This window comes from Amphiura filiformis, chromosome 10, assembly GCF_039555335.1.
Source record: "Amphiura filiformis chromosome 10, Afil_fr2py, whole genome shotgun sequence".
Taxonomy (NCBI): Eukaryota; Metazoa; Echinodermata; class Ophiuroidea; order Amphilepidida; family Amphiuridae; genus Amphiura; species Amphiura filiformis.
In genome coordinates this window covers 18,956,124-18,974,815 of record NC_092637.1, presented here as the reverse complement: position 1 = coordinate 18,974,815, position 18,692 = coordinate 18,956,124, and the positions used below count along the sequence as shown (strand labels likewise).

The following is an 18,692-nucleotide window of genomic DNA, read 5'->3' as shown; positions in this document are numbered from 1 at the left end:
TTTCCAACATTTTTAGTGACAATTATGTTATACAAATATCAAAAATCATGGAATTTTTATCTCGTGTATGAAATAGGTTAATAAATGTGTATCACTTGCTGCTCGAGAAATTGTAAAAAATAATGCACTAGTACTAAGATGTTGGAGCCCCTAAACCCATATAGGCCTAATCCTGATAATAATGTAAAAATGGTGCACCAAATGTCTTCAATTGGGACTTCATTTTTCAAAATTCTTCACATAAATATTGCACAATCACTTTGTATTATTTAGTAAGGGATGAAATCAAAATTCGACCACCGGTTCCGGGCGGTTCCGTCCAGTTGGCGCGTCTATTGTTCTATAATGGGACGCGGTTCAACCACCGGTCAACAGGCGATCGAGTTTTGGTCTCTCGTAAGTATGTTAAACCCATTCTAGCGAAACAAGGAAAAAGTATAAGTATAAATAAGTATGATTACGTAAGTGAGTGAGTGAGTGAGTGGGGGGGGGGGGAGTGAGTGAGTGAGAGAGTGAGTGAGTGAGAAAGAGAGTTAGTGAGTGAGTGCGTGAGCAAGTATGTGTGAAGGTAAGTAAAAGGGCATATCTATTGCAAAAACAAGTTTAACTCCATTCGAAGAGAATAATTATTACATTACAAGTTGACACTCGTTGCAATTTTTTTATTCGTATTTCCCCTGAAAAAAGACAAATTGTGTTGGTAAAATGCTGGCTCGTACTGCCCTTTTCAGGATTCGAAGCGAAATTGATTTCCAATGAAGCAGACTGATGACGTAAATTTATGAACAGTTCACGGGCAGGCCTACACATGTTCATTGATGTATGTAATGCGCGACCTTGTACACGAGAAATTGGGAAGACACAGCAAAAGGTAGTTCCCGGGCCATGGAAATTGATCTAAAATATTATTTTTTAATTTTTAATCCAAGTATTTCTCATCAAGTTGATATACTGTACATATGAATTGTAATATCACAATTTACTAATATGTAATAAAGAAGCGGCCTGAATTTATCCATGTGTGAAAACCATTAAATTTGTAATACTTGATTCAGATTTTTTTTCTGATAACAAATACAGCATAGGTTCTGTGTATTGAGAGTTTTGACATTCCATTCTCTCAAAGCTGGCCATGTTCATATTTTTACGTCACTGTAGTTTCTAGGTCAAATCTGTCTCATTCGAAGGAACTCACCGCTTACAGTTGGTTTTTGCGGAATATCAATTTAAACGACTTTTTTTCTCAAAAAAGGAGTGATTTCCATTGTCCTCATCCAATGATATGATGTTGTCCGAGCAATATAGGCCTATGCCCTTTAAGTAAAAAAGTAAGTAGGCCTAAACAAGTAGGCCTACATAGCTATTTTGCAAAATATTTGAGAGACAAACTATTTTGTTTTTGATCTATTAAAGAATCTCAGGGAAAACAATTTGAATAAAATTGTATAGTCTCACCATCACTGATTGTTCCTTTAATATTTCATGCCACGCACATAATAGTAATCATGGTAACGCAGGTTCACGAACTTTCCTGGAGGGGTTCATGGGTAATGATGCAGTTTGTTTAGTCATTGTCCAATGACTCATAGATTTTAAAATCTATGTATGAATCCATATTGCAGCACAGGGAAATTCCCCGTGCTGCAATCCTCTTGACATGCACACGTTCAACATGTTCAAAAGCTTTCAAAGCAGCCACATAATGTATTCTGCAGTTGCCAGACATATATATAGCTACATGTATACCTGACATACTTTCTTATAGGCCTTGGTCTATGTATATGAGGCATCATTGAGATATTTATGTACTTAAAATCATGGCTGCAGCACATGAACTCATACAAAATCTTGATCAGGATTTGTTGGAGTGTGGGATCTGTTTGTATCGATACAATCAACCCAGAGCACTACCATGTCTACATTGCTTCTGTCATGAGTGTCTGCAAAATTACTGTGAAGCAAAGAAGCAAATTTTATGCCCAAATTGTCGGGAACCAACAGCAGTACCAAAAGAAGGCGTTTCTGGATTTCCTGCACATTCCATTGCTAATACTCTACAAGAAACACTCGACATGGAAAAACTTAAGGTAATAATAGTATACTTAAGCTACTGTGGCCTAATAAATTCTTCCCAATTATAGCCTGAATATGATACAGCTGAAGCCGAGCTGAAAATGATTTAATATTGTATTCATTATGCAAATAACCACTTTCCTTGCTCCACAGTATATCGTATAACAAACCCTTTGTTATGCTATAGCCTTCCCAATTATACGTGTTGAAGGCCACACTCTCCATACCTCAGTAAACATCAAAAGAGAAGCTAGCTGTTTTCCGTGTCAAAAATGACACGGAATTTTTAATATTAATGCTATCGAGAGGGCCGGGCCCCGGGTGGGTAGTAAAAGTAATGTATCCCGAGGCTGACAGCACGCAAAGGCCAAAAGTTAGCCAATTTTGAAACAAACAACTTGCAAGTTGGCAAATTTAAGGGCGGTGCAACAATTATGTTTTGGCCCTATTTGAGGGCAAGCATATTTAGCAAGCCGCAGGTGAGGAGAACAAGGAAACTTTATAATACTAGCATGCAGAATGTCCTAGTTGCCGTGCTCGCATCACACGATTTGAGTTCCCACAAATTTGTCAAAGCGAGGGTTTAGAGCAAGAAAGCCTTAACTCACAAAGGATTGTATATATACTGCGCCAATAAAGTATCCTTACACTTGGAAAAATAATCACAATTTCAAAACTGAACAATATTGGGGTAATTTTTTTTTAAATAGATGCACTATCTAATCCTGCACATTATGACACCACATTGAATCAAATGTGACCTCAAGAAGTAATGTTACAAGCAATTGAATAGACGATGGTCCCGTTTTAAAAGTGACAAACTGGCATATAAGGCGCAAAAAGATTCCAACAAGCGCAACAAAGAGAAAACACGGATTCTTCAATGAAGCGTTATTTAAAGCAATTTTTATTTCAGTTTTTACTTCTCTGTACTTTTCATAACTTTCATTTTATTGTCAGTTCTTTTGTTTCAGTTTTCTTTTTTGTTCCTTTTGTTTTAAATTAAAGCCAAATGCATAAATTAGCCATTTACCACTCTCAAACCAGATGTCTAGTCTGTGGAGTTTTGAATAGGCCAGTTTGTCACTTTTAAAATGGGACCATCGTCTAATCAAATGCTTGTAACTTTGCTTCTTGAAGTCACATTGGATTCAATGTGGTGTCATAATGTGCAGGATTAGATAGTGCATTTATTTAAAAAACAAATTTACCCCAATTTTGTTTAGTTTGGAAATTGTGAGTATTTTTCCAAGTGTAAGGATACTTTATTGGCGCAGTATAGTTCTAAACCCTCGATTTTTAAAGGAGGGAGGGGGCGCAATTTTGGTAGGTCGTTTTGAGAATTCTGCCAGAGATGCATCATTATTATTATTATTAAACGACACTTATAGAGCGTTATATTAAAATTGTCAAAGCGCTTTACAATAAAAAACATTAAAATGCAGATACAAGAATATACATCAAACTATATCTTAAAAAGTACATAATTATTAAGAAATATACATGATATACATATCAAAATCACATGAAAAATACACATTAAAAATTTAAGTAAAACCAAAGAACTAATGAGTGTGGCAAGAAAATCAAAATAATCACGAAACCTGGGGAAAATGAGGCAAACCCCTTCTGTCAACGTGTTTGAGAAGTAAATCCCTATTCAGGTGGGAAGAGGTACGTTTTTAGGTGCTTCTTAAACACGTTGACAGAAGGTGCGAAACGAAGATGACCTGGAAGTGCGTTCCAGTGGCGTGGGCCAGCCGAACAGAAGGCGTTGTCACCAATGGATCGTGAAGTGCGAGGAACATGAAGCATAGTTATTGCTGGATCGCATGCTATCTCTACCAGGAACGTAGAGGACGAGGTGATCCGACAAGTAGGCCGGAGCTACATCATGCAGAGCTTTAAACACTAGCAGCAGCACTTTGAAAATGATCCTTTCGGCAACTGGCACCCAGTGAAGGTCTCTAAGCAAAGGTGCAGATGGTTCCAGTCTATTGCATTTGTAGACAACTTTGCCGGCTCTATTTTGAAGCCTCTGCAGTTGTTTCCTACCCTTTGCCGAAATGCCAAGTAGAAGTGAGTTCGCATAATCAAGTCTAGACAAAATGAGAGACCTAGCAAGATGGTGACAGCTTTCAGTTGTGATATACCTCCGAATTCTGTACATGTTTCTGAGATGAAAGTTCACTGATTTAGTGAGTGATTTCACATGAGCATTCATGGACATTGTTTGATCGAAGACAACTCCAAGGTTCTTAATGGTCAAAGAGGGTCTAATGTCCATATTACCAATTTTGATAGATACAGTCTGTAACTTCTTTAGATTATGAGACGAGCCTGCTACAAAAAACTCCGTTTTGGAGTCATTGAGCTTCAGCAAATTCATCATCATCCATTATGTTAGTGTGTTTCATCATGCAGTGTTTGTATTACTGCTTTTTGATGGATAGTAAGACAAGGCCTCTTACTTACTTACCTACCTACCTACCTACCTACCTAGTACCTACCTACCTACCTACCTATATACACTGCCTACCTACCTACCTACCAACGTACCTACCGACCTATCTACCTACATGTACCTACCAACCAACCACTCTCCCAACCACCCAACCAACCAACCAATCAGCATTTCTGCATCTCCTTGACGTAGGAGAAACTTCCATATGACCCGGTCCTTATGTTGGCAACTTTGGCTACTTCAACAGACCATCTGGAGCCAAGTAGTCCCTTTGAATAACATTTTCTAACTTGTTCTAGGGTGTCCAGGTCTCCTCTTTCCTTGGGTAGGACACCAGTAATAGAGTGTTCTTGGGATGTGACTCCATCCATTCTCAGCAGATAGCATAATCACTGTAAGCGGCGCTTTCTAATGTTAGTGGTAAGCTTCTCTTGGTTTGTCGTGGATCTTATAAAGTCGTTGGGGATATGCCGTGTCCATTTCCCGCTTCTCCGTCCCCATGTTAGGTGTGTGTGTGTGTGTGTGGGGAGCAGTCTGCCCCCCTGCTCGCTACGCTACTGCATCTAATACTCATCTCTTTCAGTAAGAGTCCCACATTTAGAAGCATAGGGAAGGTTGGAAAGAACATAGTATAGTATGCATTAGAATTTCATCTTGGTGTCTAAATTGACGTTCCGGTCCTTTTACACCTTATCAAGTTCTTTAAAAGCACCTGATGCCTATGCCAATCCTATGATGCAGCTAGCTACATAGCATTTGGTCCGTCGGCGCTACAATATGCTCCCAAATACTGAAGGGTAGACTGGGTATTATTGGTCAAAGCGGCCATTTTCATTTTCTAAATCAATATATTTTTGAAAAATAACACTTTGATGTTTTGCAAAAGTTCATTCTACAAATCATATACTTTGACAACTTGCTTAATTTATTGTTGTGAATGAGTTATGTACGTTTTACAAAAGTGTTGTTGTTTCATCCCTTTTACACGAAACTCAAAAGACCTACAAAAGTATAGCTGTGATATTTGAATTCTTCCACACATTCGCTATGAAATGATCAATGCAATTTTTGCCAAAGCTCACTACCATTCGCAAGATGCTGTGAACTACCAAATCGCAACAGTTTAAAATAGTTGCTATAAACCTTACAATAATCCACAACCTTAATGGTGCCTTCATCTCCCATTGGAACAGAAGGTGCTCAGCTAGAATGACCAGAGTGACATAATTTCTATTTTCTTACAGCTCATTTTAAGTCTCAACGTTCCAACTGTTTCACGGATGGCTTCATTTGTTTCGGTCATCTTAGCATCGGATTCTTCTAGGAGGGGTCTGCATAGTCTAGATCAGACAGCTTTACCTCCGGATACACTGAGCTTCGCCTAGTTAGAAGGGTTATACCTTTCTTGTTTTCATATATGACTGACTTCATTACGAAGTCGATGGCAAGGCCAAAAAGCAGTGGCGACCAAATGTCACCATGTCTTACGCCAGAGACTGTACTGAAGAATTTTGATTTGATCGCATTATGTTGTGTCATGATAAGAATTAAGGCAGCCTTAAAGTTAATGAAGTTAATTAGGCAAGGCAGCGGTTAGTTCAGGTAATTCTCAATGACTTTGTTAAGGCTGATTGATCCTGGCATAAGCGTCCCTTACTAAAACCATGCAACTTGGTTTTCGCTCACTTTTACGTCAACGTCATCCTTCACTCTCAAAAGTAAGATTGTAGAGAAAACGTTGCCCGCAATGCCAAGTAGAGTGTGGCGGGACGGCCGAATAAAAGGGGATGACGAACAAACGGGACGAACCCTTGTTTTGAACGGACTGTCTCAATGTGTATTAAATTATGAAACCTGATTGGTCGGTAACTTGAGTATAAAGTCAGGTGGCCGGTTTGACACCAGTTCCCAAAATGGGAACACGAAAAGTTTTGTATTGAGACGTGGGCAAGTCGCGGGGGCAGAACCCCACCTTTGATTTCTTTTACAAACAGGAGTGCATCTAAACAAGTAGGTCTTTCCGATTCAACTTCAACAGTACTTTATTTACTTGTTTCCAGACTACAACATACAGCATTCAGTCACACCCCTTTTCAATACTCTGGGACCTCACTCCTACAATGGCTTCTGTAATTCTACTCGGCTAGCACCCTCCCTCACCTATCAATCGGATCCAACGAGTAAAAGAAAGCGTTAAAGCACGTTAAAAAGTGTTAAAATATGATCTCACATTAAAGACGTACAAAAAAACCCCCAAGTTATTTGGCACAAAATGAAAAATTGGGCAGCATGGCTCCGCTCAGCGCATGCTAATAGTAATGACACTTACGAACACATGCAAGCATGTATTAGTAAAGTATCATCATAAAATCTATCGAAAATCCTATAAAACACAACTACCTTTTGCCAAATGAAAATGGCTCCCCTCTAGGTGCTGACCAGATTTTCGATAATACATAAAAAATGTCACACCTGAGGTATGCATCTTTATGTATTATCACCATTTCATAATACACATAATAAAACAATATGATCCCAAAGGACTGTGCTTATCATCACATAACATAATAAAATATGTACCATGTAAAAATAAATTATCTCACCTACTGCACTCACAAAAATAAACTCCGCTCTAAAATATAATTTAAGAAAAATAAAAAGGGGGTAAATTTTGTACATCAAAATTTGTCCATGCCTCTTCCATATAAAACACCCTCACCTCCCTCTACTATAATGTAAAACTCGTCTCCTCCAATGTAAATAATTTGGCTCACAATTTGACTCCTCCCTCAAACGTAAAAGAATATATAACTCACCAAAAGAGCCACCTCCCTCAATCGTAAAATATATATAACTCACCAAAATAGCCTCCTCCCTCAATCGTAAAATATGTATAACTCACCAAATATATCCTCTCTTAATTAAAAAAACAACAACTTATGACTTACAAAATATACTCCACTCAGTGAATAGGCTCCCAGACCTCCTCTTTGTTGATATACCTTAGGCATAACTCCGGTCCACTAAGAACCAGTGTTACCCCTTTACTCCTCTTTGTTGATATACCTTAGGCATAACTCCGGTCCACTAAGAACCAGTGTTACCCCCTTACTCCTCTTTGTTGATATACCTTAGGCATAACTCCGGTCCACTAAGAACCAGTGTTACCCCTTTACTCCTCTTTGTTGATATCTCCTTAGGCATAACTCCGGTCCACTAAGAACCAGTGTTACCCCTTTACTCCTCTTTGTTGATATACCTTAGGCATAACTCCGGTCCACTAAGAACCAGTGTTACCCCTTTACTCCTCTTTGTTGATATCTCCTTAGGCATAACTCCGGTCCACTAAGAACCAGTGTTACCCCTTTACTCCTCTTTGTTGATATACCTTAGGCATAACTCCGGTCCACTAAGAACCAGTGTTACCCCTTTACTCCTCTTTGTTGATATCTCCTTAGGCATAACTCCGGTCCACTAAGAACCAGTGTTACCCCCTTTACTCCTCTTTGTTGATATACCTTAGGCATAACTCCGGTCCACTAAGAACCAGTGTTACCCCTTTACTCCTCTTTGTTGATATCTCCTTAGGCATAACTCCGGTCCACTAAGAACCAGTGTTACCCCTTTACTCCTCTTTGTTGATATCTCCTTAGGTATAACTCCGATCCACTAAGAACCAGTGTTACCCCTTTACTCCTCTTTGTTGATATCTCCTTAGGTATAACTCCGGTCCACTAAGAACCAGTGTTACCCCTTTACTCCTCTTTGTTGATATACCTTAGGCATAACTCCGGTCCACTAAGAACCAGTGTTACCCCTTTACTCCTCTTTGTTGATATCTCCTTAGGTATAACTCCGGTCCACTAAGAACCAGTGTTACCCTTTACTCCTCTTTGTTGATATTCCTTAGGCATAACTCCGGTCCACTAAGAACCAGTGTTACCCCTTTACTCCTCTTTGTTGATATACCTTAGGCATAACTCCGGTCCACTAAGAACCAGTGTTACCCCTTTACTCCTCTTTGTTGATATACCACTCAGTATATCCTACAAAGAGCAAACATGCACAAAGTCCGTTGGAATCAATAAAAATAATTAATAAATACTGCCCATCACTTACCACGTCTTTCCGTGAACGCTAAACATTCACAAAAAAAATATGAATATTTAAATACTTTTTCACACAACGCATAGGCCTAAATAGGATCATAGGCCCTGTACATGTCAATCTAGGTATACTTTCAACAATGCATAAATAAAATCACATGACATTTTAAGTATCTTTCTCCAAAGCAGAAATAAAATAAAAGTGGCTTACATGACAATTAGAATATTTGGTATGGGTGTGACCGATAATAATAATCCTAATTTTATATTGTTTTTACATGTTTTAGAGAACGTCAATATTCTTTGTTTACATATGACATGCATGTATTTATTTAAGAGATTCAAGATGCAGGACGTTAGAACATGACCAAACCTGCCTGTATATAATCTCAAAAAGTTTACATAAATGTCTGAGAAAAACTTGAGCAAGGCGACACACACCGACATCGCCTGGCTAATAATTATTTGGTGCAGCAGAGACATTAAAATGAATACACGGGATCCATACACGTGAATTGCTATGCACGATTTTGATATCAGACGAAAATCTTCGGATACTGGGTTACAAAATGATGAATATCTCCCGTAAATGAATTTTTCTCAAGAAACCAGATGTGGTCTCATACACTTGAAAATACGTGTTGAACAGATATTATAGTCGTTAGCGTGCGCTTTGAAAATTGGCCGTGCGCTTTGAAGTCAAAATTTGACCAAAACTCTCAATTTTATATTGCGTTGGTTCTATATGGACTACAGCGCGCAGCAGGCTATAGCGGCACTCACTCAAGTGGAGAGAGTATAACCATTGACCGCAATGTCGTATACAAGCTTGCTCACAGAGCGAGAAATCAATTACCCCGTCTATACAGTAGCCTTAGTCAAGTCACTTCGCTAATAATATGCATCTCATAAGGTCCGAATAAAATGGTCATAGGTGGCTGTGGATTCAACCTACCATGGCGATTTCTACTATGAAGATATCGGGGCGATGTCACTGTGCGACATGACATAAATAAATACAGCGCATTGCAATTAATAAGATGGCGAAAGGGAAGGATAACCTGAAGAAAATAATCCAGCAATTAAATGTCAACATAAACATTTGTGCCATCACACTCCAATAATATAAAATAGACATCCCCAGGTTAATCAGATGGTACATGCACACGCGCACTCATGCACTCAGCGCGTTGATTTTGAACTCAAAACATGGCGACTATTTTCATAATTTTTCATATCGCCAAAATATTTAAAATACCTTCCCCTTGGCCAGTCTGAGCGCCCCAAATGCAAACAATGATATCAAACTGGTCAGGAATATTTGCTGATCCGTATGAGCCCAGAGGTTTGACAATATTACGTGCACAGGATGACTTTAAAGAGAAAAATGGAAGACGCAATCTTTAGATTTTTGATAACCCACACCCTCACACACAGGGCCATGAGCGAACTGCAACAAGCAATTCTGACAAAATTTAAACAAAGATATTCATCTAATTACACATTTTACAACTAGACCACATCCAAAATAACTCATATGAAGGATCTATAACATATTCCTGACAGTCTAATATCACTTAAATTCATCCAAACCGCGATTTATGTGAAATATCTGAATTTTTAACAGCGAATCTCAAAAACTTGCCTATCAATCGGATCCAACGAGTAAAAGAAAGATTACCACGAGGAAGACTGGCAGGGCCCAGCCATCGCGCGCTCTGATTGGATGACGAAGATAATTGATTGAATACGTACGGCACGCTGATTGGCTGACGGAGATAATTGATTGAACCGAATATGCGCAGCGCGGTGACAATTAATTGAACCGAACATGCGCAGAGCGACCATAAATACGGGTTTCATTTCTCCGTATCGTATGTGCATTTATTGTTCATGTACAGGGTGTCCCAGAAAAAAATATCGAGTGAATAAAATTGAACGTAAGTCAAGAAATAGACATCAGAATCAAAAAATTTAAAATGTAGCGCATAGCCTATTTTGTTGTGCATCACATTCGAAATTTTGATTTGATTGGGTTGACTGGTTTCGAAGAAATGAACGATTGCATAAATGCGTACATCAATGCAGTTCATTCCAAGTTTGATCAACAGGCGCTTTTTTCATACTCGCTCACTATTTGTGTCTCTCATTAAATTTAGTCCACATTATCTATTAAAATCCGACGGTGTTATGTCATTCATGCTTTAATTGAAGATGAATAACAGTTTGAGAAAAGGCAATTGGAAGCTCTCCAGCTTTAATTCTTTATGTTGTGCAAATATATTATATTTTAACTTTACAAAAAAAAAAACCATTTGAGCCAAGAATGGCAATGATCAAGTGCTTACAGCTTTACGTGTGATTTTTGATACCATGCAACATTAATGTTGAAGTTTTGAACGATTTAAACTTTGCATTACAATTTCTTGAAAATATTCCGAAAACATTAATGTGTGTGAGAATTTTTTGCCAGCTGGAATTCTTTATGTAGAATTCTGTATGCAACATTTATATCAACATTAACGAAAAAGGATATTTACAAATACCGTGCATCATCTTACATGCAAGCTTTCATTTTCAATATCGTGCAGGTTTTCAAATTTGAACAAAATCTAATAAAATGTTTTTCAAGAAACATGTTGTTTAAAAAGAATGAAAAGGATTTCATAGAACAAAATATCAAGCCCATTGACAGTGTAACCACTAGTGTGCATTGTGTTGAATGATCTTTCTTTCAAACTTGGAATGAACTGAATTGACACATGCGTTATGCAATTGCTCATTTCTTCGCGATCAGTCAACCGATTCCAGTAAAATTAGCGTATATAAGATGCAGAATAAGATGGGCTACAGGCTGATATTTAGATTTGTGAATTCTGATCTCTATTTCTCGACTTACGTCCAAATTCATTTGCCCGGTAATTTTTTCTGGGACACCCTGTATACAATCATTATCAATCATATTTTACTTTTCATTGAAGATTCAGATATTGTTAATTTAATCAAACAGTGTGTTTTGTTGTACATTCGTGTGACAACTGGAAAAAAGTGATTTTGGCCTTGAGTCATTACGGCTCATAACACAGGTTTTACCCTGACCGGGCCTGTGAAGTTCAGTCAAAGCTACCAAGTCCAAATCGTAGTTGCTGTATTCTTCAGTAAGGACATCGATCTTTCCTGGTGAATTTAAACCTTGTACATTCCAATTTCCTATCCTCACTTGGCTTTGGTGATGTTTATGTGAGATGTTTCCTTTGCTTTGTACCTAATCTTCCCCGCTCTAGCTCTAGTTGGACTAATGGCTTTCTGAGGAGGGCTTTCACCACTAACCTTCATTCTGACTGGCAAGTCTGAGGTGGCTTTTCGGTACGAGTCATATTTGTTTCTCTTTCGTCAGGCTTCGTAGCTGCTCCCCCTTTATTATGACAATCTGCTGAAGACATTCTGTAAATACTGGTTTTAGATTTAGCCTCAAACTTATTTATTGCTAAATTAATTTTCCTCAAAGGGTATTTGTTGGGAAGAAGACACTTGACGTTTTAATGTTGGTGAATTCTACAATGCCAATCTTTCAAGTGACATTGTGTAACATGGTATTTAAGTTATAGTTCTGGATGTTAAACGATTTTGTTGAAAATGGTAGTAAACTTTATATAGTTCTGTATGTGATATGACCAACGAATTGTGTCCTTGATGAAAATAAGCCAAGGGGAAACCTTTGCTGGTTTAGGGTTTTACTTCCCATACACAGAGCCCTGTCGGTCTCCTCTAGCAGCAAAGCCCGATTTATTCACCTGGTATAAGTTAGGAAGTGGGGTTGAGTTGCGAGCAGAGAGGCGATTATGGAAATTACAGGTGGGCTGCTGGCATTGGCACATGTACATACAGCTGAGAGAGTTAAAGTGAAATAAGGAATTCTTATTCAATGAAGAGCAAGAAGGGGAGAGTTAAAGTGAAATAAGAATGAAGAGCAAGAAGGGGGAAGGCATGCAAGAAGAAATGCAGGAGTGTAATAAAACAGAGGTGGAAAAGAAAGAGAAAAGCAAGCTGGAACTGCTCATCTACAAGCCATTCACCAATTGCCCCTCTTACAAATCTTTACAAAACGATTAATGCAACATGGCAAACAATTGGTTAAAATATGAACAATAGTTTGTGACAAGATTGAAAAATATGAGCAGTTTCAAGATTTTAACCCTTGATGATGAGCCCAAAATTTGATGACCTTTTCTCACCAAAACTCTGGGCCGATGCAATATAGCTCAAGTGCTAAAAGGCCCGCGGATGGCACTTGAAAGTTTGTGGCTTATTTCTAACACTGGTTGATTTCCATTTTTTTACAGGTAGGAGAGGCTACAGCTTACACCCAGTGCTATAACTGCAACCTACCAGACAAGAAAGCCGTAGTCCGCTGCTTAGACTGCGAGGAATTCTTCTGCCAAACGTGCCACACATACCATGACTCTTTTAAGGCCATGCAAGACCACAATATAGTCAGTATTGATGCTTTTCAACCAGAATGCACTGTGCAGCCATCAGCAAAAAAAGGGGACCGGAAATGCAAGGATCACGAAGGAGAGAGCAAGAAGTTCTACTGTGAGACTTGTAAGAAGCCTGTATGCCGAGACTGCATTGTGATGAAACAACACTGCCGAGATCATGACTACGTCACTATGAAAGAAGCATCTAAGGAGCAAGCTGCAAGACTGGTCCAACTTGCGAAGGAAGCTGAGGATCTGAAGAAAAAATATCAAGATGCTATAGAGGAGACTGAAGCAATAGAAGGGAGGCTGACTACTTCTTCAAAAAATGCCGAGAAAAGAGTGGATGATATAAAGAACCAACACTTACAGATGGTTACCGCAGTTTATGACAAATATAAAGCTGAGCTGAGAAAGAAGAAAGATAACAACTCTGTCAAGATACGACAATCCAAAAAAGAGCTTGAGACATCAAAAGCTAAAGTTGAAAACACCTGTGCCTTAGCCAATAAGATCACCCAGATGGGATCAGATTATGACATTGCATCACTTTACCCAACCTTATCAGCTAGTCTTGAAGAGCTGAATGAGATGACCAAACCTGAAACTGCAGATGATATTTTGATTTATGTCAGTGTAGAGGAAATCAGAAAGCTAAAGGTTCCTGATGTAGTAAGTGTCTTGAGGCATGCGAGATGGACATCGGAATATGCTAAAGGAACACAAAGAATTCCAGCTGACAGTCCAGAAAGTGCTGTTGGAGGATCCAGGTTCCAAACACCAGAACCAGAAGAAAGTATCGACTTTGTTCCCTTTGATCAGGGAGTATTTGCCTACATGAAGAAGATGTTTGGTTCACAGATTAAAGATGTAGAGAAACAATTTAATGTGAAGATTACGACCGAAGATACGGATGTGAACGAAACCGCAACATTGAAGATCACACCAGTTGGGACTGCCAGTGAGGAGATCATCCGAGGAGCAAATGAAGCTATTGTTGATCTGTACTCATCAGTATTTCGCCAACTTAACCATCGAGTTGTGGAGCTGGAAGGTTCTTCGGTAAGGAAGGGAGCGCTTCAGAGAGCCATAGGGGATGTTGAAAAGTTATATCAGGAACTGATGGTGAAATTATCAGGGAGTAAAGTACTGATTTATGGAATGAAGGAACTTGATGTCAAAGTGGCAAATGCAATGATAACCAATAGGCTGTATGAAGCAGCAAGATTGGCACCAAGTGTTCAGCAGCAAACAGTTAGAAATGATGAAGAGACAAATCAAGATGATTTGAACAGATTTGGGATGCACAAATTCTCCACTTTGCCTAATCTTCGATCGAAACGTGACGATGGTTATACGAAAGATTTGCCAGGAAATTATAGATATGGGTCAGGATCAGGAGGAGGTTCTAGGACAACACAGTTACCTACGCATACTAACATAGAATCAGGTTCAAGTGGTAATAGCAGAGAGTCATCAAAGATGTCGCATGGACATAATTTCCAAAATGATACAGGTCAGAGAGGTTATGGCCTTCACGCTACATCTGGACGTCCGCCATCATATCAGAATAGTGTAGCTGATGCTACATCTGGACGTCCACCGTCGTATCAGAGTAGTGTAGCTGATTCACCTCCAGGGGCCACTGGCGGGGTAGAAAACAACAGCAACGAGTCCTTGATAGAGAGCATTTTGAATCGACATGAAAGCGGTCATCAAACTCCAGAACAGGTTGCAGAAACTCAAAAACTCCTGGATAATTTGTTGGGTGCTCAAGGCCGAAGCTCAATTGAGAAAAGTCAAAGAAGAAGAACACAAAGTTTGGATAGAGCTACCTGGAAATCTAAACAGAGAGATGAGGATTTAACTGGTTATGATTTGCATATGGATGCAAGGGTCAAGAGGAGGAATGATGATGATGTTCAGGAGTTCAGAAAATGCTCAGTGTGCTTTTCCAGAAGAGATTTGACTGCAAGAAAAGATTGTGATCATATGATGTGCCGAAGTTGTCACAGAATTGGTTTATTCAAAGGGGCATGTTGTTTGTGCAAGAGTAAAAGTAAGAAGACTAGGACTTCAAGATATGGTGATGATCATAGAGAACGATCAAAGACCAAGAAGACCCCTCTATATGGACATAGAAAGGGTCCAATGATTTCGCAGACCTCATCAAAAACCCCTTCATCAAGTGCAGATCTTGCTGGAGATCCTGCTTATCAAAATATGAGGTTGGATTCGGTTGGCCATGCACCTGAGAGAGGGAGTAATTATTATAATAGGCATTTGTTGGCAGGCAGAACTCCTCCAGAGAGCAGGAAGAATAGCTCCAGAACAGAGGCATGGGTGGCAACGTCTGATCTTGGATCATCTACCAAAACCTACTCTACGGACAATCTAGGAGCCAGGAATGAAAGCGGCAGGTGAGTTGATTGAAAAAATGAGTGAGTGAATGTTTTATCAAGTGGCTATACATGAGAAGTCAATGTTATTACATGCATCATCACTCTTATGACTTATGAATTGGTAAAGAAGAACCAGGTGTGAGTGATAGTGAAGCAACATGTGGAAGCTGATTAATTAGGTAAGTACATTACAATTCCCTGTACGAGCCACTGTACTTTTAGAATTACATCAGAAGACAGGCGCGTAGCCAGCATTGTCAGTCCGGGGTGGCAAACGTCAGTGTCATCCCATTTTTATTCTCCTCTCCTCCCTTTTCCCTCCCCTTCCCATTCTCTTTCCCATCTCCCTTCTTTTTCTCCCTCTCGTCCCCCTCTCTTGTCGCTTTCTCCCTCTCCTTCCCCTTCTTCTCGTCCCGATTTTTCCGTGTAGTCTGCCCCCCCTGCCGGCTACGCTACTGTCAGAAGAGTTTTTTTTAGAGATAAGGCAATAGAAACAAATTAGTTTGACGATTTTGATCTTTGGATCGAACATCTATGCTTACTATTTACGAAATCAATTAATTAACTACAGTTAATTGTGATAACATATGAATATTTGCCAGTATTGTGATATTGACCAATACAAATTTAGCATTTATTTTGATTATTTAGTTGTTAGTACATTAATAACAAGCATCAAAGCAACATCGACGGTTGATCTAAAGATCAAACAAATTTGGTTCTGGTGCCTAACAGTAAATGGTCTTTCATTCTCACTCTGGATGTGTCAGCTATACTTTAACTTTCTGAAAATATATTTTAAATTGTGATTTTCACAGGGTTTCCCCTCGCCAGCAAAGACGTCATGAAAGGGAACTGGCAGCAAATCTCTCATCTGAAGGTCAACATCAAAGGATGGTATCAAGATATAACGAAGGAGGAGGAGAAGCATCAGGAGGAAGAAGGGATGCAGGTACATCACCACCTTGTCCAATTTGTATGGATACTGTGATGAGAAATCCAAAGACACTCAGTGAATGCAAACACACTTTCTGTGGAGCCTGTATAGATGAAGCTACGAAGGTCAGTGTTCTCTTTCTGTCTATTACCCTTTCTCTTTCCATTTTCATGTATCAGTCTTATACCGTAAAACCTATATAGAGTGCCTCTGATGAAAGCTAAATTAATTCAGGTGCCATTATGTAGTTAAATTAATTAAATTAATTAAAGACAGATCCAAGCATATAAGAGCAAGCATTATTGCAAGACCAATCTTTTGCATTGGCATATTTACGATTGTTTCGTATTAACTTAGCTTTAATCAAAAACACTAATGCTTGTACATGTAGACAAGGTTTTACGGTAGTTGATCTAGACCAAGGCCATCTGGATGACTTGTTTGTCCATTGGTGTTCCACAATGGGGAGGACCTATTTTAAAACTAATAAAAATACTGTCGTTGTCTCTTTATCTTTTCCTCTTTTGCGGACAGATTTAGGAAATAATAAAAAAAGGATCAGAAGTAATACAATATTTCTGTCTTATTTATTTCAGCTTAAAGCTTTGTGTCCTGTTTGTGGTATAGCGTATGGAATACTGGAAGGTAATTAGGCTAGCGGTTATCTTACCACTATTTGCTCAGAAACCATTTAATTACCATTCATTCCAGAAAAGCATATTTAATAACACATCAAAAGTCCCCAAAAATCCAAGTTGTGAAACAGTGCTTAATTTGCATAAATACAAAATGGCTGCTTATTATGCAGGGGGTAAAATTTCAAGTTGGTCAAATCTTTTAAAAACCCATACCAATGTATTGCTCCCAACATAAGAATTCAGAAAAAGTAATGTTTGGCGTAACTTCAACATTCAGTTCTCGAGTTATAGGCAAAAAGGTCAAAGGTCAAATTTTGAGCTCAACATGCGTCTACAGTTAAAAAATGCTTCCACCTGATCTCAACTTGTTCCTTTGGCAAAAATGAATCCAAATGAGAAATGTTGCATTGTTTTAGATGTTTTGTTACATGATAAGTAATGTCACAAAATGGGTCAAAGTCAACAGGGCTCAATGGATTTTGATCTTTTTTGTTATGTTACCAAGGTAAAAAAACCAAAAAAACAAACCATCTGAGATACGGCAAACTATTCTTTTTAAAAAAAAATGTTCTTGCAAGTGGAGTAATCTGTTACCATTTTTTTAAAATCAAAATTAGGCACTGTGCCACTACTTGAATTTTCGGGGACTTTTGATGAGTAACTTAGTATGCTTTTCTAAAATGGATGGTAATTAAATGGATTGTTGCAATTAGTGGTGGGTGATTTCATACTTTCACTGGCCTAAATCTGTGAAGATTGCAGACTGACGAATGCCCGACAGCTATAAACTAGCCTTCTGTTTTATGACCACAGAGGCAGTGCAAAATCATTTTACATGTGGACGGTTTATAATGGATATTGTCAGTATGCGTAAGTCACAACAATATCTGATCCACCAAAACACTGATATAAGGCCAAAAAAAAGATTGTTTGCTTGTCCTCCACCGACCCTGATCTGGAAAATCTGGAAAAATTTTGTTTTGTTTTACTGTGCAAATGAATACCGACCCTAATTTTGGAAATTCCAGAAAAAAGTTTTCTTTTTCCTTTTCAACATTTTTGACATCCTGCAAAGTTTCTTTTTTTTTTACAGTTTCTACACACTTCTGTTTTAAAAACATGAATGAAGTAGTAGAGAAATATCCCAATTCACAACTATTTGGGCTATTTATTAAGCTTATTAAAAGCATACAGTACATGTTTTAGCTATGACTTAAAAAACAACAACATTACAACCGACCCAATTCTGAAAAAGTTGTGGAGGACAAGCAAACTATCTTTTTTTTGTGCCTAATTGTACACAAACACTTGAACCAACTTGACATGTTAAAGGAACTATTTATGATCCCAGAGTATAAAAATATTTTAAAATTAATAACTTACAGGTGAAGGGTAAGTCAGAACTTACCATTTAGACTTACCCCAGAGAAGATATCTTCCCCTTTCCAGAATCCTTTGCAACATAATACATCACCTCACTACATCAATGACACTGCTATTACTTTGTACAGGTTCCCTTTGTTTTCATGTTGAGAATAGCCTGGCTAACCATGGTTCGATAGTTAAGATCTGGATGTGCTCAAGGTACATT

At 38.5% G+C, this 18,692-nt stretch overlaps 2 protein-coding genes across 2 annotated transcripts; both read left to right on the top strand.

The window, feature by feature from the left end:
• Window positions 1-1,817: 1,817 nt before the first annotated feature.
• LOC140163240 (E3 ubiquitin-protein ligase TRIM56-like) lies at window positions 1,818-14,277 on the top strand. Its single transcript, XM_072186637.1, has 3 exons — window positions 1,818-2,087; window positions 12,987-14,186; window positions 14,263-14,277. Exons 1-3 carry the CDS (start codon window positions 1,818-1,820, stop codon window positions 14,275-14,277), a joined length of 1,485 nt encoding a protein of 494 aa, XP_072042738.1.
• LOC140162148 (uncharacterized) lies at window positions 14,264-17,170 on the top strand. Its single transcript, XM_072185422.1, has 3 exons — window positions 14,264-15,544; window positions 16,345-16,588; window positions 17,060-17,170. The coding sequence occupies exons 1-3, from the start codon at window positions 14,286-14,288 to the stop codon at window positions 17,114-17,116; spliced, it is 1,560 nt and encodes a 519-aa protein (XP_072041523.1). The 5' UTR covers window positions 14,264-14,285; the 3' UTR covers window positions 17,117-17,170.
• The last annotated feature ends 1,522 nt before the right edge of the window (window positions 17,171-18,692 follow it).